At 41.7% G+C, this 27,961-nt stretch overlaps 1 protein-coding gene across 5 annotated transcripts in view; it reads right to left on the bottom strand.

The window, feature by feature from the left end:
- Positions 1-27,961, bottom strand: part of ARIH1 (ariadne RBR E3 ubiquitin protein ligase 1) — a 63,425-nt gene that overhangs the window by 8,157 nt on the left and 27,307 nt on the right. For 2 of the 5 annotated variants that reach the window (XM_030013820.2, XM_030013821.2), the window contains exons 3-10: positions 20,579-20,723; positions 15,175-15,267; positions 14,736-14,791; positions 10,545-10,611; positions 9,240-9,346; positions 8,691-8,733; positions 7,477-7,548; positions 4,688-4,795 (exon numbers count right to left, since the gene is read on the bottom strand). In XM_030013820.2, the coding sequence (XP_029869680.1) occupies positions 4,688-4,795; positions 7,477-7,548; positions 8,691-8,733; positions 9,240-9,346; positions 10,545-10,611; positions 14,736-14,791; positions 15,175-15,267; positions 20,579-20,723 (691 nt within the window). The remainder of the gene's footprint in view (positions 1-4,687; positions 4,796-7,476; positions 7,549-8,690; positions 8,734-9,239; positions 9,347-10,544; positions 10,612-14,735; positions 14,792-15,174; positions 15,268-20,578; positions 20,724-27,961) is intronic. The other 3 variants (XM_030013822.2, XM_030013824.2, XM_041123391.1) reach the window with 2 other exon arrangements.

Genomic DNA, 27,961 nt, shown 5'->3' with positions numbered 1-27,961 from the left:
GATATTTTAAAATATCAGATTAATAAAAGATTATTTCTGTAGTATCCCAATAAGTACACAAAGCCAAGGTTGCAAGAATATACTAAGCTGCCTCTACGAGCAAAGGAAACCAGTCCAACTCTCTTCTGCCACTTGTTCCTGTCCCCGTGGCACTTCTCTTATGCCAGGCCACAATGCAGCTGCACAAGAGCTGGGCCAAGGAACGCATCAGGTTAAAAATCAAGCAGCAAGTACAAAGCAAAAAGCCCCCAAAATAAAACAAAAGCATTTTATTCTGGATCAGTTCCTCAGTCCAGCTCATCATACAACCACACCAACATTTATGAAGTTTTTGCAGAAGCCAGTTTTATCTACAAGGCAATAACAAACATACCCAAACAAATAATGCACACTCATGTACAATCAGCTGCAGTGTTTGGATCAGAAGCATATAAAATCCCCTCCCCAGTTAGGAGCACGTCTTTGCTGTTTGCTAACCAGAGCAACCATTTCCTATCCTGGCATTCAGACAAACTCTCAATAAAGGAAAAAACCAACATGTTCAGTCTATAGCTGCTACTTTTATGTAGGACACAATCCAACACATTCTTGTACATCCACTCCAAGTGTCCCAACTACTGCTACATTTTCATATGAATTTGCCTATTTGTATTTTAAGAGACAGGAGAATTTGCACACCAAGAAGTACTCAGAAGATAGCTCAGAAGGTGCAAAAGACCAATGTAGTCTCCAGATGTCAGACGTGGCACTTCCCACTGCAGGGAGGGAGGTTTGCAGTAAGGCAAAGCAGGTTACTAGGGAAAAGACACAAGGGGGAAGACATGAGGGACTGCAACTTCTTTTTGGCCAACATAATTAAAGTGCTTTCAGCTAGTTTTGCTTCCTGATGATTGCAACTTTGTAGACCTGAGCACTAATAAAAGATAAGGCTCATTACAGCAGCTTGCCCTAACTTTGAGGTTAACCTTGCTTCGAGCTGGGGGCCAAACAAGATGACATTCCCTTCCAACCTAAATCATGTCACGATTCTGGTCTCCACAGCAATGGCAGAGCACTCCACTTTGAGTACTGCCATCATTTCTTCCTCGTCAAAGTCCTGCTTTGGACCTACTGCCTGATCCTGAAGGGGAAGGGTTAAGGACTGGGCAGAAACAAGCAACACCTCACACAACCAGCAAGGTTTTCCTGAGCCATTCCTTTGAAAGGAGATGCTATTACAGCACCTGTTTGGAGAGCGCTGCTCTCCTGTTCAGCCAAGAAGGGCAGCATTCCCATACCATCAACAGGTCACAACAGGGCTTGGCCTGAATAAGAGGGCAAAGCTCAGTGTCTAACCAGAAGACCAAGCTTATCGTGCAAGTAAAAAGATTCCTCAGATTTGGGGAACTACTCCAGTAGTTTGAGGAACGTTTCTTTCTGCAGTCGCACCTCTCCTCCCATCCTCATGGTCTGTCAGTACACTGCATGCTAGCTGGCTACTTATTTGTTTTGGTTCAGGTTTTTTGGGGCTGGTTGTTACTCCGATAGGTTCAAGCGGCAAGCAAGCACATAAGGGGATTTTTCCAGACCTGCTTTCATCCCCATCACCTATGTTTGTCCTACAAACAGAGTAACTGTACTACAGAGTAAATGAAGCACAGTAGCTCCCTTGCTGGCCCCCCTCAGGGGGACAAGCTCAAGATGTCCTCTTGGGCTGTCCATAGGATGGATACTCAGCCAGGTAAGCTTGTTCCCAATGAGTCAGTCAATGCAGTTCTGTGAACTTCAGAGTCAAAAACGGTCTCTCCTTTGAGCACAGTACCCAGTGCAGTATCTATTTTCCTTTTCCAGGCAGCCCTCCTCCCTCTTCCAATCCTGCACCAACACCTCAGGACCCAAATTTAGGTTTATCCTATCAACATCCTTCACAACTGTGAGGATCCCTGCTCAATTTGCTCATCAGCCATGGTGCACTTTGCTAGTATGTATGAACAGTGGCACTGCACCCCTGCCACATCATGACACAGCTCCCCTGTCACTCAGACACTGACCCTGGGGCACACAACGATGAATGTTTTTTCAAGAGAAGATGGTGGTCGCAGAGCTGTGCAGTTTCTTCCAAACACATCTCATCTGATGAGATGCTGACATCTGCGTGCTGCAGTGGAAGAGACAGCTAATCCAACAAACAGCTGCAGTGATCACCCCTGCTTAGGAAAATCCCACAACTGGAAGAAGAGGGAAACAGTTCCCAGGTGACCTGCCAAGCTGGAGAGGTGCAGTGGGGCACGTCCACACCGCCAGGATGCGGGGCCATCCTCATCCACAGCTAGGCTCAATTAGGAGCACTAAAATTCTGCTCTCCTGTCTTTGAGGATGAGACCAAGCTCTTCAGTGCCTCTATACTGCACGGTGCTTAGGGCTTCTAGCCCTGTGATGCAAACTAGAACAAAAAGACCCTAATTACAGCCCTTTTATTACAGAGAATGCCATCCTTTTCAAGCCTTTATATGCCTGTCAAGCAAAGCACAAGGAAGACAGATTACACAGTAAGCTATACAGATCCATGAAGTTGTGTAAAAGTGTAGAAGTTGAATATTATTAAAAATTAAGGAAAAGCCATGAGAAGAACATACTAAAGAAATGCTGAACACCAGCGGAAAGAAAAAAGCAGCAACTACAAGCCACCAACGCAGCAAGTGCAAGAGATTTATAGATTAAGGAGGATAGGAAGGAAGATCTTATTGAGAATTACAGCTACGCAACAACATAATAGCCAGCAAATCAAATCACTAAACCAGTAGATTATTCTGCACGTTATCTGTCATGCTGTGATGCAGAGGTGACCTCATTAACATTGTTCCACTCTAAACAAGTCTGCGTTGTGCTTATGTGCTGCACTTTGAAACAAAAGCCCAGGCAAACCTGGCAAAAGGAGAACAGTAACTATTTTGTCATAAAAGGCTGCATGTACATAAAACACCATAAACCTCAGCTGCCCTTTTATGAACAGGAGGCTAAACAGAAACTTATTTTGTATTTCAGGGCAGGTGAAACAGATTAGTCCTCTCCGGAACTCCCGGAGGCAACTGGTGTACATCAGCCTCCCAGCCACGTTCACAGCAATGCCTTCACCTATAACCCATCCTATTTAAAAAACAAACAAACAAACAAAAAAAAACCCCAAAAACCAACCTTCAAACACCACAGGGATTTCTTAATGCATTTCAATTTAAAAAATGCTGAACTTAATTACAGTTAGCACAAAACAGTACACCATGACAACACCTAGAGTCATTGAGCAAAGCAGGGCATTTTAAACATTTGCTCATCTGAAAGGAAAAGATGGCACTTTGACATCTTAGGAAAGATGCTGTTCACAGCTCTGGCACGAAACTGCACTGGTGAGAAATGAAAGACCAAAGTTCAATGCTGGTGCCCAGGGAGTATCTAGCGGGCTGCCAGAATTTCCACGCGTTAGAACAAATGTAGGACTTCCAGAATGTACAGAGGGAGCGCATGTTCAGAGTGACCTGAAAAGGAACAGAACTGGGTTTGTGCCATTTTATCTCACTTAGAGGAGAAAAATGGCCAATAGCTTTTTTGGAGGGAGAAAATCTGCCTGTTTTATACATCAGGCATTCAAGCCCTGTCTAGCCCAGAAGATAATGAGATAGTGACATGCCAGGAGCCAAAAGCTGTAAGGCAGGGGCATTTTTAGTATCAGATGAACAACTTTCATTAACACTAATTTAACTTCAACACACACACACACACAAAAAAAAAACCAAACAGTGCCTTGGGTGAAGACCGGCACCGTTAGCATCTTTGTTCTTCTTCCTTTAGTATTTTAAGATGAAGAAAGATTAACATCACTGAAACTCAGGTTTGAAACAGGTTTCCCCTCCTCCTTTTAGGCTCCTTTCAGACAGCCTTGATACACCTTAAGAGGTCAAAATAAATGCACAAACCCAAGTTTTCTATATTTCTTACTCTTTTGAATGTCCACTTAAAAAAAGTAATGGATCTATGTGGTTTCTTTATTCCCAAAGCCACACAAACCAAATACCTAAAACCTGCCTAGTTTAATTCAAGAAAGGAGCTATTTAAGAACCAAGTTTGTACAACAAACTGAAAAAGAAAGAAATGTGCAAAACCTTGACTATTCAACCCTTCTCCGCAAGACGACTGAGAATTAAAGGCTTGATAAAGAACTTGTATTGGCTTATCTCAAATTTAAATTGATATAGTTAAACTGAACTCATATGTGAAAGTAGCTTATTTTGACTAAAAGGCCATCTACTCCAGCACACTCTGCTGCAAGGGCTGTACCTTTTGTATAAGTAGAATTTAGTAGTAGTTGTATAAGTAGATTTTAGTGCAGGTCTCCTAAGTGCAAATAAATGAATGCAAAATAAAAAGAAATTATATAGGAAACCATAGAATTCACTACTCAAATCTCCTCTTTTTCATTCAGACCATTCTACATAATTCATCAAAAAATGCATCACAACTCCAGTTTGTGAGCACAAACCAATTCAGCTGGGTTTTACTTTTCTATTCTCTCATACAACAATTGCCTAATTTTCCTTTCCTATTCTGTGTCCCAGGGCAAGCTGGAACAAATACATCTCACATTCTCCTGTTGCAAAGGATTACCCAGATTTCAAGCCCACATTCCAGGAGGACTGGTATTTTTCTCTTATACCTTCATCTTGGTAAGACAGGAAGTTTTCTCCCCCAAATGGAGACCACATGGGACAGGACTGCAGCTCAGCATCACACTTGGAGGACTTGAGAAAGCACTTTTCAAAAGCTAGAAACAGCAACGGAGACCACAGTAACAACTGAATTACTTGGAGAGTTTTTCCCCCACTGAAAATGGGGATTTTTGCATCTGATGGTACCTGATCTGATTCCTGCCTATGTTCTTCAAAATGAAGAAATTCAACACAGAATTTGGGCTCTGACTTGCAGTCACTGAAGCAAACAGCTGTGAAGGCACAAGATATCCCTCCACAAACACAACTGCCCTATTTTCCTGCTAGAAATAGTACAGAGACAGAGTAAGGATAGATGTATGCACACTCCAACTGTGCGATTCCTATCCCAGTGTATCGCTACAACCTCATGCTACAGCAGGAAAGGATTTTACCTGGTTCCTCTCTGAACAGCAGCAGGACTGTGCCACTGTCAAGACAGGCACTTGGGTTTCTCCGTGCCTTTGGCCAAGGGCCAGCAGGCAGTTCAGGCATGAGGAGGTGGTGGCTGGCAGCCCCGCAGCTTTAGGCTGATCCGGTTCTCCGGAGGCTGTGAAGCTCCGATTGCACATGTTCCACCAGCCAGCACTGCTCGTGCTTCATCATTATAGCAGTGTGAAATTACCACCTTCCACATCTTGCTGCCCGCAAGAGGGCAGAGATCATTACGAGGGGTGGGTTACGTTTCCTGCCAACCTTCCCCTCAATTGAGTCTAGCGTCAGTTTGGAGCGAGAAGAATTGCAATATTGTCCTTCAGTTAATTCAATTGATACGGATACCATAAGACTCCAGGACAGTTGGCTTGTTCAAATGTCTGGTGTAATTATCCTGATGTTATTTTTCTTCCTGTTGCTGCTGTACAGCCTGGGCTCCAAAGTATTTTCTTGCTGTAGGAGCATCTTGTACAATGTTAGAGGAAGTAGCTTAGACTGTGATGTTCAAGGACAACAGCTCTTCTGCTGCTGATACCAGACTACAGGAACCAACAGATAAGCTGGGCTGATGCTAGCATGGCTTGGCCATACTCATTTCCTCTCCTCACCATCCTCTGTGGGGGTGTTTCCCACAAAAAAAATCTTCTTACTCCAGCCATTCAATACTATTTCTGACAGTCTGAGCTATGCTTTAAATACCAGCCCAACCACTAGCATGGCTCCTACCTGACAAAGTCTAGATCCTGGTTAAAAAAAAAAGCAGGACCAACTTTATAATCTTTGTCTATGCTTAAGTCTTTGGGCAAGCAAGCTGCAAAAACAGTCATCTTCCTGTCTGAAAAAGAGACAAGTAACTTCCTATTTCCAGTAGCCAGCATTAGTGGCACGTAACTCATGTTTGATCTACATAATAAATACTCGTGTATCATTTCAGCCTTTTTAATGGGCACAGAATACAGTAAGGGAAAGTTTAACGTTTGACCGTAACAAAAGCCAGCAAGGAGAGCTCAGATCCTGGTCTTTAGCAGCACATGCCAAGGTAGGGGCAGGTAGAAGATGGGGAGCCCTAAGGCCATGACCAAGATGACACACCTGAGGGGCAGCAGCAGCTCCTCGTCTGGGTCCCAAGGGCTGTGTCACAGGCAAAATAGGGCTGTGGCCATTCTGATATCCCAAATATTTGATACCCAAGGCTAAAAGCTGCTTTGCATGCGCTTACACTCTGCCCTTTCCAAGCTATTTGGCTACTCTTCCTCAGGTTTAATACAAGCAATACCTGAAGACCAAGAAAAGTTTGAACAAATCTGGTTCAGTTCTTGAGCCACAATACATCTTTGAACACACCCACCTCAGAAAAAGCCAAGTTCACTTTATTGAGCAACGTTCAGCCTCCAAGCAGGGACCACACAAGTCTCAGCCCACAAAACAGAAAGAAGCAGCCGAGACTGCACAATTTCAGCCTGTTTTGAACTGTACATTTGAGCATGATGGGTGTTTCTGCTTTCACCATAACGCAACATTCCAGTTCAATGAAAAACACGCAGCCAGCCCCAGAAAGAAGCAGCCACTGCTGCAAACAATACCATTAACCAGTTACACAACAGAGCTAAGAAAACAAAGCAGCCATTTCCTCACACCCTCCCCACCTTCTTCCACCCTCCTGGCTCAGCAGTTGTGAGACCCAGGTCTGCTCCTAATCCCCCCGATGGCATCTGCTGCTTTTGTTTTCTTGCCACCATGCCAACTTTTGTTTTAATTCGTCCCAAACAGAATGAATGCTGAAGTTTCCAGCAAAGTTGGGCTAGCTAGAATGAAGATATTTACATACTAAAATCTTAACAGCTGTTCTGCCAGTCTCTATCTGGAATCCTGCCCAGCGGAAATGAACAACTCCTCAAGAGGCCAACCCAGGGGATTTAAAGGCAGATGTAGATTATCACAGCCAAACCAAGCCACAGGTGGTATTAACGTGTTTCACACACTTGGAGTGAGGCACAGACTTGCTTAGGAAAGCCATCAGTGCCAGACAGGAGCCCAAAGACTTAAAACTTGAGCTTCCTTTTGGTCTCCAATTAACTCTTTCTTACAAGAGCAAACTCCACTTAACCTGAAGAACCTCACCTGATGTGAGGCAGTAACACCTATTGGCTCTTCAAACAAGAGTACTTCAGTGCACTGTGGATTTTAAGGCTTGCTCTTAACTAATGACATGCCAACAGAAAAAATAATCCTAGTACAGAGCAATTAGGCTGTCCTCCTTTTCATCTGATAAGTCTATATAAAATATGAGAAAAACCCTCACCTTTGTGTTTGCTGCAATCCAATTAGAAGTTTCACTGTCATCATCACACTTCTTAATCCATTTCTTTAACCACTGTTAGAAAATCAAGAAGAGAGTTAAATTTAAATAGAAGAACTGTAAATCTTCCCAAGACAGCTGCTTACATTAAGGTAAGGTACACACAACCACATGGGAATATGGGGGGGGGGGGGGGGGGGCGGGGAGAATGTTGGTGCTGGAAAGCAGTGCGAACAGCAACTAATTTAGTTGCAGACACTTCCTCCAGCACCATCCTGATCCAGCGAGCATGATCACTCAGCACAAACACTTCAGCAATGAGTTTGCAGTTCTTAAGTTCAATCAACACAGACTTCACATGGGACTCTAAAATAATAAGGATGTTGTAACAGTGATCTGCCAAAACTGCAGTCAGGCCCTCTGTGATGCCTAGGTTTACATCAAGCCAAGTTCTTCCTTAGGCTTGCAATGCTCACCTTATGCTGTCTTTTACCAAACCTTACTGAGAACACAGCTTTATCAAATGAATGCAAGTAAGAAAAGCAGAAGACTGCTTGCACCCCACTAGATAATAAGCTGACCACATCTAGCCTGGAAAAGCCAGCTAAACCATGCTAAACCTTTGGTGAGGTTTCCCTCCCCTCTCCCCAAGGAAGCTTTTCTTGCATTTGTTACTATGAACACAGACTTCTCTGTCCCCAAGGCATGAAACATGGCTGTCCGTGAGCTCTGCACAGACCACAGGATCCCAGGCTGGATTGCAGCTTTCAATAGCTCCACAAAATGGTCTAGAGTTCACTCAACAGCAGCAGGTCCCAGGACCAAATTAATTCCTTCAGTATGACAAATCACAAGCCTGCCAAAGCACCAAACACCTATAGAAACACCTAGTACAGGATGCTTGCTGTCAAGTGAAGCATCACTCCTGAAGCACCTTCGTTCCTCTTCAGAGGGTTGCAGCTGTAACAGCTTCCTCCCTCCAGACATTTCCCCATCTGGCTGACGCACTGTTCCTTCACAAGGTCCAACTTTGAGGCATCCTAAAGGTATCCAGTATGATTTCACCAATTCTTCTCACACTGTGATCTAAACAGGTGAACTACTATGCTACTTGATGCGAACAGCCACAAAGCTTGTGCTTCATTTCTACATCTTGAAAAAGTTAGTCAATTTATGTGCAAAGTCATGCATTTAGAAAAGATCTTTGACATGCTCACCTTGCATTTAACAGGATCATGCCAGTTTTCACCACAGTTAAAGCTGTAAGTGAAAGAAAGGGGAAAATAAGCAAATAAGGCAGATGATTGTTTAACTACGTTAACACTGTGGAAGTTTTCTTCTGGGTTGTTCTGCTAAAAGTCCAAAGCCAGTCCTAAGGAAACATTACACATGTCAAAAGATCTCCCAACCCTCAAATCACTCAATGCAGTATATATCTCTATGAGCAGTATATTATCTCCATACATTTTGATTCTCTACAGTGCCTGCAGTCAAGAACCTCACCTAATCTCAAAACCACTCATCTCTCAGCAAAACCTGGATCTGTCTCTATGTCAAAGGAGGCCCAAGACACAGAGAGCAACAACGTAGCGATGGGCTTTTCAACCAGCTGTACCTAATGCTGGCTTACCATTTGAAGCCCACCCCATGCTTCTCCCACCATCTAAACCACATTCCAACATAAAGACTTACAGAATACATACTAATACGCTTTCAAGGCAGTAAGTAAAAAGCAATATCAACGTCTTCTACTTGATTTTTCTTACCAAAACTGACGTCCACATTTGCAGCGAACGGGTTTAGCATCAGGATATTGGACTTTAACAACGTGGTGGCAATCTGGGGCAGGACACCATTTTAACAGTCGATTACACTATGAAATAAAAAAAAAAAAAAAAATAGAAAAAGGATGCTGCACAAGGACGCTACCTGCTCTTCATCCCTTTTTCATCCTTTCAACCATGACCTCCGGTCACACTCCTTCCTCTGCAATAAGAGTGCTGTCTCCTCAATCTAAGCATTTACTCTCTTTCTACTGAAAGAAAGCAGGAATATGATAGTCAACTCTTCATGGTCAAATAGCCTCTTATGAAAGATGAGGAGAATAAAGACTTCTGCTGACCTCATAGCTCACCCAGAGAATATACTTGAATATGAAGCTATGATGCTTTCCACTGAAAAAAACATGTCAAGTTGTTTGCTACTCCCATCTCTGTTCCACCGCTGCAACAGCCTTTCTGAAACTGCTCACAAACCATGCACACTAGGTTTTTACAAGCATCGCTTTCTCACACCCCTTGAACATCATCTCATCACTTGTTCCTGCTGTACTGCAGCCAGATATGGGTCTGCATTGCTAGACTTTTGTCAGTCTTTCAGTCTGCAACATGTGCTTAGCTCCAGTGTTGCATTAAAAAAAAAACCAAACAAAAACAAAAAACAAACCCACCCCCCACCCCCCCAAATCCAAAACCACTGCATACATCACTTCAAACAAAGAGCAAAAGCTTGATCCTAGTAACAATTTACATATTGGGCTTTACAGTGAATCTGAATGCATGCAACTGGGAAAATGGGACAGTGGAAAAATATTCCAAAGCACCCTTCTCCAAGTTTATTTTGATTTTGAGGTTGCAAAGCTATTAGTATTTTGCTAAAAGCAATTTTGCAGCTTTACTTCAAATGGCAAATGTTTAAGGCATGTTCTTGTCTACAACATTTCTTGGTTTTCAGTCTGAAGTATCTCAGGTAACATTCAAGAACTATAAACATTAAATGCTCCTCAGAACATACAGACTGAACAACTCTTGCATTCTCTATCTACAGCTGCTTGCTATATCTCTATGTCTTTTGTTGTGCATTTTTTTAAAATATTTTCCTAAAACTATACCTGTAACTAGAAGGGCTTTAAAATAACCCCTGCAAAGCTTCTAACTTGTAGCCACACTTGATGAGAGACTATACAAAAAAACCTGCTCTACAGCTACAAACAAACCTCACTTCTCTGGTTTGGTACATAAGTGAGACAAAAGCAACCTAGAAGCCATTAAAAATTTTAAATAAAAACTCACCTCTACAAAACTATTGGTTATTAAATGCTGGTACTTTAATTTAACCTTGGAATCTGTGATCAGACGCCTGCGGAAAGGGAAGAAACACAGAATAATTATTGTAGTAGAAAGCTCATTTTTTCCATACATAGCCAGTAAGTTAAGACAGACGAATGGTTTTGATTCCTCCTACACTTGCAGGTACTTTTTTGTACTTACCTGTCTTCTATTTATTTGTTAGATCATTTATTACATTATTATAAAAACTACAAACACTGTATTTAACTTCTAGTATTAGCTTCAGAATCAATAGATAAAGCTCACGCAGTTCAAAAGAACTGAACCTCTTGGTGTGGGGACTTTTACTTAAAAAGACTTTCCTGAAGAGCCCAAGAAACAGAGCAAACAATTTCATTAGTTCATTTACATTAAACATGCACAACTTGTGGCAAATCCCTTTAAAAAGCTCCAGAACACCTGTTGTGCAGTTAATAACTTTGGTAGACCTAATGCTATCTGGGTTTCAGTGGAATGCTACAGCTTCAGTTTAAAAGTTAATGTTGTTTTAATCTATTTACCACAAAACCAAAGCTGATTTAAATTCAACATCATAGAGGGTGTACACAACATCGACTAGAGTCAGTCAGCTTGGAAGTGGGAGAGCAGAATAAAACTAGACAGATAGGAATCCTTCAAAAGCATGGTTACCACTTTTCTCCCGGACACACCAACCCAGCTGGCATTTGCAGGCTGTCCAGCCTAGATACATTCAAAATAATTAAATTATGTATTGCTGAGCACTTTTATATAAGTCTTCCAGTTATGACTGAAGTGTCTTCTGCATAAATATAAAGCTGGACTAATACCCACTTTGCAGTATTTCTGTTTTAAATCATACTGTGGAATACAGCTTTATACAGGCCATATCACGTATAAATATTGAAATTAATAGATTATTCATTTCAGGGCACAGCCAAAATCAAGTGTACTCCTGCATGTTATCATGCCAACATTCATTAAAGAACAGCGCATGTGACGATGTGATGTTGCATAAATCCTAGCCCTTAGCAGTCTGGGGAGCTCCTCACCAAACAACATGCTGGTTATTACATAAACATAGTATGGGGCAGCCAACTTCCCAGTGCTAAAATAAAACAAATCAGCTGACAAAGCATCTCAACAGGCCCATGTCCATGGCAAGCCTGCAATTTTGGAGTCAAACTTACTGAAGAATGAAAAAACAATTTGAACTTATATTATGAATTATAAATTTCACTTTCTTACTCCATACCTAGGCTTCTAGACATAATCAATGTCACTTCAAAAATTTATTGTATTATGTATCAGGAACTGGAATTCAAATAAAGAGTAAAGCCATAACTAACCAGAGCACACAGAATACGCAATCTGCTTGTTTTTGCTTACCAAACTGCCTATGATCACTCCGTGTTAGCAACCTCACCTGCTCTAGGTTCAACAGCACTTCCACAGCACAGCTCAAGTCAAGACCTTCAAGAACTTTGCTCTGAACATTATTGTCTTTTGACAAACAATAAATGAAACTAGACAAATCAAGAGATGAAACCCATTCCCAGTTCCCATACATCATACTTTGGGGTACCTTGAGCCAAGCTGTAAAAGAAGGAACCTCACCAAAGAAGCCAGGTTGGAAATGCAAACTGCTTGCAAAAAAAACCTTAACCCTTGATCTCTTCTGGCAGCTCAGTTCAGAACTATACAATCTCAAAAACTCACACAAAGATCGCAGCAATCCTTTGTCAGACCATAAATTTTACATTTTTATTCCATTTTGATAATACAAACTCCTCAAAGACACCAATCAGTGGAATTAGCAAAAAAAATGCACATCATGTGAGAGGTCAAACACCCTCCCATAGGAATTACTTCAAGACCTTACTACCCTTCTGACATGATGCAGCAGCAGCAGTGGTATTTGCAACTATGCAAAGGAAGACTAAAAATGAGGCAGCACTCCATATGACTTCCATACCGGAACCCAAAATCCATCCATTCCCACCAAGTACGTTGATTTTCAGAGGCTACTACCCGACTGCTGCCACCCACGAGCAGCAGCCATTAGACACGCCAGTAACAAAGGCAGCCTGCCTTGCTTATTAATGAAATCAACAACTTTGCATGTAGGTTAAAGCAATTACCAGCAGCATTAGCAAGGGTGAACAGGGGATAGAAACAGATTACCTTCAGCCAGTTTGAAGGTCTTGAAAGAACTGAAAGGGACCCTCTCTTCAACCTTTCTACTTAAGCTCAACAGTAACACGGAAAATGGACAATAAGCTAGCTAAATACTCACAAATCCAGGAAGGTCATCTGAATGGCCAAGTTTGGACTCATATGGAGATAATTCAACTTGGAGATGTACTGCCTTGCAGAGGGCAAGTACTGAGAAGGGAGCAAATTAATAACTTGGCCTATCTACTTTGATTTTCTGATGGATAAAGAAACTTATGTCTCTATACATTGCACACTAATCTTAGGGTCCTGTAGCTTGGAAACCTGGAACTGGAGACTTTGTAAAAATGAAAAGGCCTAAAAAGAGAATAATTAAGGACATGGGAGGGGGTGCAGATTCCAGTTGGGATTGCTTACATTTTTATTCGTGACATTTCTTAAGATTGCCACACATAAGATTGCCACAGTTGTCCATCTTTGCTTTTAAAGGAAAGCATTAAGCTTTTGCAAAAAAAAGCACCTCCCTCCCCCAGACATTCCAAGTGTTCCCTGTAAGATCAAGGAAAGGTGGATTTTTACCTCCACAAAACATTTGTAGTTTTACTTAGACAAAAGGGAACTTGTTTACTTTACCAACTAAATGCTATTTTACTATCATAGGCCCCAGATCTCTCCGCCATTTCTAGGCAAGGAGGAATCCCACAGCACATGGTGTGAGTTGAAGACTGCGCAGATTCACCCGAGTGTCACGGTTTTCTTTGCTATAAAAGCCATGAAGTGAAACATAAGGATAGTCAGACCTACTAATATCAAGCAATAGCAACAGAAGCCATAGCAACAAAAGCCAGCACTGCTGCTCTCTTCTTCCATCCTTTCCTTGCTACTGCTACCACCACAGCCTCTAACGAATCCAGCTAGTCTACTTTACAGGCACTGTTTGAACAGCTTATTCAAACTGCTCAATCAAGAAAACACTCAAGAAATTTCCTGCTGAGAGAGTACGACACCAGAAGTTGGGTTCAGACTCCAGTAAACAAAAATCTCAATCAAGTCACTCAAGATACTATGCCAACTTCAGTTCAGTTTCCACCCACTGAACTCTACAAACCACCCCTCAACAGGGCATGAAAACATTTCAGCTACTTCCACTTCTATCCAGCCTACACTTCATGACTAACATAGAGCCACTAATGCAGAGGGATATGGGAAATCACTAGTCTGAAAGCAATTGATATAAAAACCAGCAAATTAATATCAATGAGTGAATCAGACTTCAGGAAGGAAGGAATAAGGTAACAGAATAAGCTTCTATTTAGACGCTTTTTAGCATGAAGAATTAAAATGAACTTAATCAAGGTTCAGAATTACGAAGGATATTACTCATGCAATAACATCACCCAATATAAAAGAGAAGGAAGCTCTTGGAATTCACTGCTTCACCATGTACAAGCAGTCATCCTACAGCTGGACAACTTAATAAGCAAAGTGACACAGACTAACATACCATGTTAATCAAATCTTATGTTTGAGGGTCAAATGCTTTCTATCAGAGGGCATAAAAAACACACCCTACATCAGACTGTACACAGGACTTCTTTCCTCTGACTCACATATTAACTATAGCTATAGGGACTCGGTGAACCAGTGGGTTGACCTAGGTAGGAAGTCCTAAATTCCTACATAAATCAAAGGAAACAAAATGCACAGAGCAGTTAAACAGGGTTTAGAAAGACTGCCTGGTGTTTATTCTGATGTCATGCTGACCAATTTGGTCAAGGAGTCTTTCCTCCAAGTACTGCGGCACGGGTTTTTCAGAGCTAAACAGGAAGTTAAGACACATACTGGTATTAACATAGACAGTTCAAGACCCACCTCTCTGCTGCCTTAAAGCCCCTATAGAGTTGTTTTGTTTTTTTTATAAGCCAGTATATTTGCATAGCACATGAGTAACAAAATGGAAAAAGAGAGGAAAGCCAAGAGGTAGCAACTCATCATACTTACATAACTGTATTGTCATCGACTAAGATATCACAGCCATGAGCAGGGCATGAAATGGTCTGAAAAAACCAAAAAGTTCATAAAAGGAACAGCATTTATCCTATTTTTTGCATCACAAAGAATTCCAAGGCAACAGACTTCACTAAAATCCATAGCAAAAATAGTAATTGGCTCTATCATCACATCCCAGATGTGCCACTGTGCACAGCATGATTCCTCCCACTCAGAGCAAAGATGCCTGCACTAACTCCATGTAGTTCCCTCCAGCTTCACCCATGGCAAAGACTGCAGCCCCCAAAGCTTCGGAGCTTGGGTTGTCTTTGTTGTTCTTTTGTTTTTTTTAAAATTTAGTGGGTAAGAATTCTTGCCTTTCTTTCCCCACCCTCTCCAATACACAGAATTTCCAGAAATAAGTCATGAGGTAGGTGAGTTGACATTTTACCTGTCCCATGCCTTCCTCCATTATTTTGGTAGTTAAATATTCACTCCAGCACTGCATACAGAACTTGTGTCCACACTCTAGGCCAGTAAAGTACTGCAATGACAAAGAACATAAGACATCGGATCATTTTATCACATGGATTCACTCAATCATTTCACCCTTCTTGGTGCTGTGCAGCTTATCACATCTCTCATCCCCCACACCAAACCTGAGACGCTACTATTTATTTTGCATCATCACCACTACAGAACATTGCCAATGCAGCTTTAGTCATGCCTTCAAAGACAGGCTTTAATCCCCATCCCTAGCAGCAAGGAAAGGTGTGGCTGATGTTTCCATCCTGCCTGCCCATTTAAATTGATCCTTGTTTTAGGAGTATATACAGAGCATAGCATGGCTCTCCCCTGTGTTACTCATGCAAATGAATAAAATAAATGCAACACCACCAAACAGGTCACAGTTATAAGATGATATGGAGTCTTCTTTCCTCCTATTTTCCCACTTGGCTTGCTTCCACATGTGGGTGCTGCCCAGAAGTCCCAGAATATGCACACCAGCTATGCACAGGCACTAATTTAGCTCCCTCTTGTATAGCAAACATTAAGTGATCAGCAAGCAGGCTGCATTACTGGGTGAGCACTAACAACAGAAAGAATTGTGTGCATTTATGCTTTTAATGCGTATGCATAAAGTTTGCCAACTTGCTTGGTAAACTTCCCCCAAAACCCAGATGCTCATCAGATGAAGACACTAAGGATCCTAATTGGCAGGTGTAAATTACTAAATAAAATTCAATAATAATTAGCTGTTGCAGACAGCAACAAGGACGACTTCATCTGTGTATGCATCATCTACACAGAGTATGTCAAGATACCATCTGGGACTGAATGGTTACAAGGGGTGTAGAAGCAAACACTCCTGGGGAAAGGCTGAAATTAAGTTACTTTTCTCAGGTCATCTTAAAGTTACTTTCTACCCAGAGCCAGGGGCAAGGACAATCTATATTTAAAACAGTTCACTCGTACCACTGTGCAGGTTACTATTTGATGGCTTGCCTTTTCAAGCCATCTTATTCTCAGCCAATAAGATAAAACAAGAGCTCCACCCTGAGATTCCATCAACTTGTATGAAACTCCACAAATGAAAGAAACCTGATATCCTCTGCCGAACAGCCCAAAACAGCAACAGGATGCTGGTAATTAAGAAAAGGAGAGAGTCCATTTTAAGAAAACAACGTTCTTCCCAAACTGCCTCCTTGACCACTACAGACTCAAGATTACAGCCACCACACCGCCCATTTTGTTCATCCGACACTGGCGTACTAGCTAGGTTACGTTCATCTTTTGACGCTACAGCACTCGGATTGCACAGGGAAGTTAGCACGTTCTTCCCACGGCCTTGCCATTTTGTGATTCACACTTGTCTGGCACTCCTGCCATCAACAGAGGCACAGGTTTGAACCTGAGGCTTGGAAACATGCTGCGATGCTGCAGCCAGTAGGCTTGACTCTGCCTGCCGTTCCCAGAACCTGCCAGAGAGCACTTACCAGGAGCAGCAAAGCGGTTAAATCTGACCTGACCAGTCTGCGAGAAGTGAGCTGAGCATTTGAATCTGTTCCAGGTAAAAATAGAGATAGCCACCCAAACCTTTGCTTTCTTTAGAACAAAAAACAAAACAAAACAAAATTAGAGTGGTGCGTCCTGTCAGCAGCTCAGCTCAAGGAGAGAGGAGGCTGACAGCTATGGGGTGCCCAGGTACCCCAACTCCAAGACTGAAAAAAAAAAAATACCTTCCAATTTTTGAACCATTACTAAGCCAGCTAACAAGGTATCTGATGCTCCACAGATGCTGCTGTGGCCAAGTGATGTCCCTTGGAGATGCACGGTTATGGTAGAAAAGCCCCGAAGTCTGTAACCTTTGGGATGTCAACAGCACACAACCAGCCTGAAGACAGCACTGACTTCTCCCAGAATTATGGCTTCTCCACATGTCTGTACTTGCTTCCCATCACAAGGGAATCATCCCCTGAACCTAAATATTCCACAACAAGCACACTCAAGGAAGCACTCCAGAACACAGGCAAGCACACATCTTCATTTAAGACTCATTTCGGATATTTCAGGCAGTAAAAAGATTTGCTAAATGCCCACATAAAAGGCAGCCACCAGGCTTCCTCCCGGGCTGCAGGGAATTCAGAGTATCTTTCAACTAATTTCTTTACTTTGAGGGAGTTCCCAATTATTTTTGGCTAAGCTGACAGCAGATGTCAAGGGAGCAAGCAAAAAGGCCAACATAAGACCATTAAGTGCAATGGGTAACAGTGACTTCTGAAACAGTACATTATCACAGGGGACAGCTCTACTTTCACCCTACCTATACTCACCACCTACTTTTCTTGTGAAACCAAGTGCTAGCAGCCACATGCTGCCATATGATACCTGTCCCTGCTCTTCTGGTAGCATCAAACTGATCAAAGAAGGGATCAGCTGCTCCAATATGTGTTTACCATGACAGCCTTACTCAGGCTTTCTTTACTTCAGTAATGATGATACCACCAACAGACTAAGTCATCTGTGTGTCCTGAGAACAAACACACAGTTTGGACAACAGCACGACATTCCCCAAACGCCCCCACCCCAGCAGCCTTGCTCTCCAAGGGAACCTGAAGGGTGAGATGCAAGAGAGGGGGTAGGCAAAGCCACGACCCTCTCAATTCCTGTCTTCACCAATAAGGGTTTCACCTGAAATAACTACTGTGACTTGACACTGGCTCATGGGGATACAGAGGGACTAAAGTATCTCCCTTAAGTTTTTACACCATCAGGGTACAGGCTGCCATGAGAGCATCAAATGCCTTGTTTTGCAGGTGCTTCCCAAAACCTCAAATCGCAGTTCTTTGGCGATGACTAAAGAGCTATAAAGACTTCGTATTTCCCTCACACATGCTTTAAAAGGCAGACAAATACCACCTGCAATGACCACACAAGAGGGTCAATATTCAAGACTCTTACATTCCTGTAATAGCTGTACATCGTAAAATTTCTTAACGGGTGTAACTCCAAACTCTCGGCTTTCCATAGGCTGGAAGGGGCTCTCAGAAAAACAAAAAAATACAGCTTTTTCTGGGGGAAAAAACAAAGTAAAAGCTGGCCATTGCAAGAGGCTTTAAAAGCTGAGATTTTAGGTTAGGCATTGAACATAACTTAGCCTAGAATTTATAATTCACATTGACCAAAACAGCTTCAAAACATATTTCAAACCAGATAGCTTACTTTAGACACAGAGACACTACAGCATTTTACAGAAGACATAATAAATATTAGTTTTCCTATATGCTCCAACTTTTATGCATGGCAAAGAAACAGAGGTTCCCCCCTGTTGTCTCTTGACTTGATCCAACACCAACAATATAGACACACCTCTGCTCACTTGCAACATCTCACTGCTCCAGCTAAGACTGGGCCACTACTATTTTTAATGTGCTATTCAAACTACAAAGCCAAGAAGTATTAGTGTGCTTTGTTCAGTTCTTTCCAGCAGCCAGAAAGGTGCTTCCCAGGCAGCGCAGGTACCCCCAGCCAGCGGGAGGAAAGACCTGTCGGTTGTGTATGCTGGGCATATCGTTCCCACCCAGCACAGCAACTACCTTAAAAATAGGAGAACAATATATTAAGAAACAATATCTATATTTGAAGTTTCCAAGAGGACCTTTTCTGGAGATGGACATTAAAATGCTAAAGATGTCTCCTCCCATTTTTCCCCCTCAGTCCTTCTCCTATTTTCATTTAAAACGTTGCATAGCCTAAAATCAAAGTTATATCCTTACTACCTAACACGGAAAGTCTGCAGTGAGTAAACAATAGGATTTTAGCATAAGGTAGAGAGCCAAACAAATTTCTCAAGCTTGTCTTCCTTTTTCAAAGCACCTCTTCATGCAAATCAAGCAACAATTCTTCTTTGCAGCTATTCTTTAAAAAGGAAGTCAGCGCACACAAGGCTTAAAAGGAGATGCATGAAGTCTTGTGGTTACTGGCTCAAGAGCAATAGTGATTTTAACACTGAGAATCTCAGCTGCCTGAAACTGGGCTTTGCTCTGCTCTGCCTGCTCCAGAGCAAGGAAAAGGACTGCAGTCAGGCTACAGCAGCAAGGGTACTTTATTCAAGGCTACCCATAAACCCCAAAGCTCATAATGGTTTCCATTCTTGCTGAAAAGCAAGCTCATAAAACACACCCAGAGCAAGAGTGGAAGCCTTACTCAAGGGCTGCTTTGCTCTTTAAAGGTCAGGCAGATGTTATGGTGTTTTGGAGGGTCAGGACAGCTTCACCACAAACAGTAGGTTCCAATAAAGGAAGAATTCCTCACGTATGTCAGCACCCTGCCTTTTGGCAAAGCCACGGATGGACTCTCGTATTTGAGCTTTTCCACTAATCTCATTTTCTTCCAGGATCTCCCATCATTATGTCCTGCCCCTGGAAAGTCACAGCAAGTTGCTTGCCTGTACAAAACACAGCAGAAGCCTGGACCTCTGATTAGGTTATGGGAAAGTTTAGAGTTTGTCAACAGCTACAAAAAAAGAAGCACCATCACCTATCTTACCACAAACCAAAAGACTAATTTAGAGCCCCAGCAAGCACTTCTACCCTAATCTTCTCCGGTTAAGAAGGTATTGCACAAACATGATAAAGATCCAAAGATATCCACATTGGTTGTGTTCTCTGAACAGCACAACTTTTACGTCTACTCCTACTCAGTTTTATTCTAGTCTTTCTAGCTTGACTGTTTTGTATCCTTATTTACTACTTTTATAAGCTCTCTCCTGTCTTGTCATTCTATTTAAGTAAATCCCTTTGTCCGTCATGCTTTCCATATATTTTTGCTTTCATGTATCATTTATCTGCATGCGTCAATTGGTATCTGACCTTTGTAACAATCACTTGATCTAATGCTTGCTTTTTTCTGAAGAACTACACTACACTGCTGCCCAGACCCCAACACCCTCAAAGGTTTTTGCAGAAGGGATAATAATTTAATTTGAAATACAATCCCATTTCCAGTAAACTAATACTGTTTGAGGTTTGTCAAGCCACACAGTAAGAATTAAAGAGAATGTATAAAGCACTACATAATTCTGTGGTCCCCTACCACACTACTTGGATCAGCTGTGGCACACAAGACGTAAGGTTTACTGCATTAAGAAACAATCTTGAACACTGTTTTTTAATGCATATACTACAGACTGGAACATTCAATGAAAAAAGTGAAATCTCAGTTTCATTTCAAAGGCTTTTTTAAAATACTGTTGGAGAAGTCCTTACAGACTTCTGCACCCAAAATATTACGTTTCAGACAGCAAAATCTGCGGAGTTACTCGTCAGATACCACCTTGGCTGCCAGGTACTCACCGAGTTTGGGTAGTTCAGATAGCAGATCTGACAAGGCATATCCTGGGCTGATGACCTTGTGTTCATCTGGCGCGTTCGAGACTTTTTACTTGGATTAATTACATGACACTCTGCAAAGAGCTTCTCCAAGTTGCCATCGAAGTACCTGCATAACACACACAAGAGAATGAAAATTTAACTACCTTCCCTTTAAGTCATTTTTCAAATTCTACTTGGGAGTTAAATGTACAAAGCTGGGTTTAGTATTTCAAAAAAACTCACACACTCACTACTGTTAAACTCTTCACTAACATAACACAACACAGCCCTGACCACAGAGGTGGATATTAGACAACTATAATTTCAGAGATTCTGGCTTGAATTGCACACTCCTGAAAATTCAGGTACCTTCAATTCTTCAGCTGCATTTCAAGTAATTCATGATTCTCTACAGCAATTGCTTTGCATTAAAACTCCAAGACAGGAAACTAGAGCAAGAACATCCTACTTTGCAGTCCAGGCACCAGGATACCTTCCTAAAGCACAGCTTAGATGCCCCCAAGTTCAATTCTCTTTTCAGCTTAAGCCTTCCATTTTTTCCTAATATTCTAATCACTAAAACATTAAAGAGGAGGCAGGAAGCAGTAATCAGTCACAGTTCGTGATTCAGCAGGTCCCTAGTTCCCGTACTTCATGTTTTCCTCCGTGTACTCAGTCTACATTAAGTGTGCCTTGAAGAGGTCCTGACTTCAACTTTGGCACTTCCTTCTCTGATCTAAGGAGAAATGTGTCAGCAGAGTCAGACACTTGGTTCAGTTGATCAAGTACTTACGCATGGTCACCGATCTCCAATTAAGGCAACTGCAGGACTGTCTTTCACACACTTCAGTCATCTCCAGAGTTTGCGAACAACTGCTGCTAGGTCTGGACTCTGATCTCCAGTTAGGCTAGTCTTCACTTTCACACTAAACACCTTACCCATGTCCAAAGCCTGCACCACACATCTCTTGGGCCAAAATCCTAGCCACTTGAGTATCTTTTGTCTCCAGTCAATCTGAGATATTTTAACAACCTCCTAAGAAAATAAAATTCCAGGTTTACCATGCTTTCAAAGATTAGATATTTCATGGAAAGGAGGATGCAAAATTGGTTGGGGAGAGACAAAAGACCACTTTCTTTCCATTTCCCATTCCCTTAAGGAAAAAAAAAAAAACCACAACTTGTTTGGTTTACAAGCAGTATTCCCCAAAAGTCCCAAATCCACAGCAGCTTTCTTATAGCACTACCTACCAACAAGACTTGACTTACAATTAAAAAGTGTTAATTTCACTGCTGGTTCATAGGTTTCTTGATGCAGTTCACATACTTTAGATCTTAATTTCCAAAGACACTGAATTTTGAAGGTAGTGGGGAATTCTGGCATTGCAGCATACAGGAGGCTTTGCCCCTGTTCTTCAGCGTGAGGTCAGGGATGTAACTCAACCAAGTTACTTTGTTTGCCTACAGGATTAGTCATATCCAGAAAAATTTTAGCAAGCAAATTCAGTGCAGTCCCATTATAAGCAGTATTTGTTTATTAAAGAGTCATGGATAAATACTAACTCCACAAAAGGTTTCCAGCCTTCAAATTGTTCTCACATGCAGCACAATCAGTGTAGGACATCCTCTGTTTGAGAAGAGCAGGCAAACAGTTGGGTGTGAGGTTTGCAAGAAAAAAATAGTTTTGAAGACAAATGTTATGATGCAACTTTAACACTGGCATTCGTGGTCAGCTAAATTCTTATGGAAATACCAGAGATATTTGTAATGGTGGGCTGTTTAAAGGTGCATTACCCACATCAGGAACTTGACTTTACCACTTGCACTGGGCAGTTCTATTTTTACAGTATTTCTGCAAAAGCTACTTTTCTGAGCCATGACACCTACTGCCCTATGCCAAGACATATAGACAGAAAGTCACCAGCAATTGCTTTTTACCTGGAATTACCTATTCCCTCTAAATACCAATAGGTAACTAATTCAGAATCAACCATTTCCTTCCCAGGCTTTCAGGAGATTCCCAATAACAGAAAATAAGTGATTTGACATCATGTGTTTCTCAGGGCTAAAGGCTAGTGACAAGGGTAACAAGTAAGATGTATAGATTGGAGTCTTTAGCCAGTTACCAAATTATCAATACACTGCAAAGCATGCAGGTGCTTACATTTTGGTAAAACAGCCACAGCCCGTATCAAATCATTTCCATATCAAGTGCCTGGTCTCCCCTACACTTACACAGGAGAAGTAAATGAGGCAGCTGAGAGACTCAGTCAGGGCCATGCAGAGGAGGAAGAAAACATAATCTAAGAAAAAAGGCTAAGTTTGCCTTTTTAACTCTACTGCACTCTTAATTCTTACAATATTCACTCTGCTCTTTGGGATTACCACTTGTAAACCTCATCAGTGCTGAAGACAAACAGGGTACTGGGTATTCCTCCTTCCCCATGCTGTTTTCTTTTAATGCATTTGCCACCTTTGCTGTGCCAGGGTGCACTGAGCAACTAATTTCCACAACTATTTGCACATATGTGTCTCAGACTCAAAATCATGCTGTCACTGGGCAATAAGAAAACAAGAACTCTAGAAAATGCAGAAGAAAACCTGGATCTCCCTGAAAATACACAGTTCCAATGGATACTCCAGAGCAGAGTCCAACACCTCTAACTGTTCCACCACTCCTTACGCAAACACACCAAGGGCCCAGTCAGAAGACTGCTCCAGTTCCTTCAAGTGTTAGGAATGAATCTTAATTCCAATTACCATGGCTTTTTTCCACTTGTTCTAGCATCAACACACACCATCCATTTAAGCAGATCTCCCTTTGCCCTTCCCATGTTCTTTGCTCAAAGGATTCACAGGCAGCAGCTCTAACACCTTTCCCTAACACAGCTGATAAGCTTCTCACATGACACTTCTCCACTTCCCTGTCCCAGCAAACCTTCTCCACCACCAGTTTCCATTTCCATTCATCCTCCTTGAACCCAAGGAGGCCAAAACAAATGCGATCCCAGGTAAGATTTCACCACAATCTCATACAATTTCACCTATATTTCTCCTGCAGATATCTCACCTAATGTATCCCCAACGATGTCTACCTTTCTCCAGAGCTCCTTCATGTCAGCAGCTCCATTTTAATCTCCACTAGAAACCCCATATTCTTTTCCATCTCTGTGTTGATGGGACCTATTGTGACACTTTGTACCACTTTTATTGCTAAGATCCTCCCAGCTGTCTGGGTTTTTTTCCTGTATGAAGTCTGGATCCTCCTCTGAGCCAAATGCCTCCAAACAGATTTGTGCCAAGTCATTCATTAATACTAAAAAACATTCATCCCAAAAATTAACTGATAAGGGACTTACTAACAGGTTCCATCTAGAATGCTACTCCCCTTTTGAGCAAAGTAACTCTATACACACCATACTGATAGCTGAACCCAATGTATGCCCCATATTTTATATAACACAGTTGCATGCTGTCATCTCTGCCATGAAACATGGGAGAAAAATCCTTTAATACCCTCCTCACCTCCTTTACAACTCCAGGGTTTTTGATTTTTCCTCAAATTCTCACTATTAAAGGGTTGCTTCTTGGTAGCTTGGTCCTTATTTTCATGTTAGGGAGGAGCACAGGACATTTATCAGCCTTTTAAGCCCTCTGCCCTCTTCTCCATTTGCAATGCAGATACTCAGTAATTCTAGCACTTCTGATACTTGAGAAATGTTACGGTCTATTCAACCAACATTAGACTCTCTGCTCAATACCGCTGACTTCAACAATTTGTTCTATTAGTTTTTCAAAATTCATTCGCTTCATTACAAAGTTGTTTTCTCTGCTACTTTAAAATGAATAGACACACCAGTGAATTATTTTCAAGTTCTATAATTTCTTCACTGCTTACCAACACCAAGTCCATAATAGTATCAAGTATTTTTGGCAGAGGGATCAAGCTGTCAGCTTCTTTATTTCCTCAAAATTTCTTCCTGCTGTTGGTAACTGCCTAATCAACATTTTCTAGACATAATCAAATCATATCCAAGGGAGTATCAAAGATAAAAAGCTTTTCACAGAAAAAAAAAATGCTTCTAGTACGCACTTTGGGATATTTACTTCAGTGAAAGAGCATTTGTGAATGTCAGAGAATCAGCATACTCACAGTAAAAGATATCTTCATACCAAAATGCCTGCCATGAACAATTTTTCACCTCTTCAGCCTCTGCTGAATAGTGTTAAGTACTTATTTGCCCAAAGGAAAGCAGACAGCCGGGTACCTACAGAGAAGTCAGACCCTGAATGGAAGGGGAAAAGCCAATCTGGGCTAGCAGCCAAGACACCAGGGCCATCCTGGCATAAGTCCTCTGCTCAGAGGGAACAGAGACATGTGGCCACCAAGATAAGCACCTACAAGGAACCGCAATATCTCTGTCTGTACCCTCCAGGGATTAAATTGGGCCTTTGGTTACATGCTGAAATACTTGTCTTTAAAAAAAAGTGACCAGGGGAAGGCACATAAAGTGGGAGAGCTGCATTTTAGTCTCTTCATCATGAGGAGGTTCATCCCCAAAACTCCCCTCAAGAGGGACAGATGCTATCAGCCATAATAAAATTGGAAGGTAATCAAGATAAAGTTATAAGCTAAACCACTTCACTTACTTCTGAGGTTACCCAGTCAATCTGCACCTGCTAGTCTCCTGTCTCTACTAACCAAGCTTGTAAGACGGAGCAAAACATAGTATTTAACATCTTTACTCTCCAAAACACATGCAGCATATCAGAAGCTGAACTTGAGTACTTCCTCCACTACCTATTTCCACCCTACAAACAAACCCACCCCAAAACACCAATTTTGCTTTCAGACACAGTCAAATAATTAGTGCTTCACCAGTGGGATAGGGTGCTTTTTCAATTGTGGCTATTACTTCATTCTAAGTGGAATAAATACCTGCAACATATCTGCCATGCAACTATTCCATGAGAAACCTGACACAGTAATAACCTGCTTATTAAAAACATGCATAACAATACAAAAAAAGCAATGAAGAAGTTTTCATGTTTTAAAACACAGAAGTTTTCATCTCACAGGCTCAGGCCTTACCACGCTCCACACTTATCAAAAAAGAAGGCACTTCGTTTATCTGCTTTACTACAGGCAAAGTTTGATAAGGCTGCCTGTTAGGTCATGCTGACTCACCATGAACTAAGGTAAAACAGACACTGGCTAGGTGCTGTAAATATACACCATTAAGCAACTAAGTTCAAGCTCTGACTTGGTGTGAAATCAAGCACCAAAAATTGTACCCAAACATTACATCTTAGCATGCATTATACCCACCCAGACTGCAGGCAACAACAGGAACTTCCTGGGAAGTCTTCCTAATGGTTATTAGGAGTAAGAGGCCAAATTTATACCAGTTCAACTGTTTAAAGTAAGAGTCCCCCAGGAAAAAAAAAAGTTTCCAACACAGTTGCAGAACATGGATTCACTTGGTGTGAAAAAACACTGCGCGTAAGCGCTTTTACTTAGCACGTGCAAGAAGTGCAATAGCAGCAGTTACCTGCTGGCTCCCCAGCACAAGCAGATGCTCCGGCCCCGGGGTCAGGCTCTGCTTGGGTTTAGCCCACACAGTGATGGGTGCATGCCGACAGGCAAGCCAGCACGCAACTTAAGCTATGAGCAAACTGGAGATTTCAGGCACAAGACTTTTTTTGGGTCAGACACTGAAGATGCAGTGAATAGATAGTGTTACTTTCAAGTAAAATCTAAGTTTTGGGGGTTTTCCCTTAAAAAAAATAAAGTAGCATTTAAATTTATTTTTTTGCCCAATCACAGCATGCCTCTCCACCTCACCATGAATGCTTCCCAGTGTTTTTCAGCTCGTTTACACTAGCACAATGCTGCAATAAGATTTGCTGGACACACACAAAGCCAAGCAAGTCTCAAAAGTGATTTCTGTTCTGGAAGAATAACCAAGTCTAAATTTGGGCTTAATCAGATTGTCATGTTCGCCTAAACAAGAACCACCTCTATTTTAGCAGAAAGACGTGATATGTAGCTAGCTCATGGCATCATTTCCAGCTCCATCGCTACTTCAAACTGATTGTTTTGCATCCTGGCTACTGAAGTGACCACTTGCCTCCTACCCTTGCCTTCGCCTATTACTGCAGCAATCACAGAATCTTCTTGAACACTAAGAGCCAGCTCTCGGTCTCTTCCCCAGCCTCCCACTCCTACTTTAACACAGCTGAGCATCAGCAGAGCACTGCAAAGAGCTTTGTGGAATCTATTTGGTGAAGAAGTGACAGAAAGCAGCACCAGCTACTTGAGAGAAAATGTTTTAGTGTTTTTCTAATACAGCAGGACATCAATCAGCACCAGAACTGTGACTAGTGTGCAATAGGTCTGCATAAGCAAGGGTCACGTATTACATTACTCACAGGGGTAGTCCTATAGAATTAAGATAAGTGTTTTAATGAATATGTACCAAGAGTACATGTTTACCTGTGGACGTTGTAAATATTTACGTCTACTTAAAGTGTTTTAGTTGGAAACTGTAAAAGCCTTAACAATAATACCTCACATAGAAGTGGCTGAGAGCCCCCTTTGAAAAAACCCACAGCCCAATTTTTTTTTTTTTTTAATTGATGGCAGCCTTAAACAAGTTTTCAGTGAGAAGGGAAAAAACCTATTGAATAAAGGGATGACATTTCAGTACACTTACGTAGAGGTATCTCAAAGTGAGGTGGAGGTAGGCAAGGAGACTGAACTTTAGCCTGACCAAAAGAACCAGCACAAGAAACTCAACTACAAAAAGTGAACAGACACACATTATAGAGAAGGAACTAAATCAGAATGCTTACGGTTGTAGTCAAGAGTTAAATAGCCTCAATATGACTGTGTTTGTAACACAAAGCTTTCATACTTCCAACATTAACTAAAAGAGGTCAATCTCAGGAAATAAATCAAAGGCTAGAAAGCTTTAAAGAATACAATCACTTCAGAAAAAAAAAACCCTAGGCCAAACAAAACATAAGAGATACCTGAGCACCATCACTAACTGAAAGTGTTACCCAAAGGGGGCTAAAGGTGTCCTAAATCCATTATCCCAGGATAGCAGAAACATTTAAACTCCAACACTATCTACTAGCAGACTGAAAACCTGTTGCTCTTCGACACTTGCACCCTGCCCAAATGATGACCAAACTACACAGGCTCAGCCCACAGCACAGAGCACCTATGGGCTGTTAAGTGGCATTTATCAATTCAACAGTACTACCAACAATTGTTTCTGCTTTACAGACTACAAAGCATCCTATCTTCTCATACCCTGATCATCAGGCAAAGGAAATGGTAACTGAAAGTCGAACAGA

The sequence above is a fragment of the Aquila chrysaetos genome, chromosome 5 (genome assembly GCF_900496995.4).
Source record: "Aquila chrysaetos chrysaetos chromosome 5, bAquChr1.4, whole genome shotgun sequence".
Taxonomy (NCBI): Eukaryota; Metazoa; Chordata; class Aves; order Accipitriformes; family Accipitridae; genus Aquila; species Aquila chrysaetos.
The sequence above is the reverse complement of the archived record's forward strand: the minus strand, read 5'-3'. Positions and strand labels throughout refer to the sequence as shown.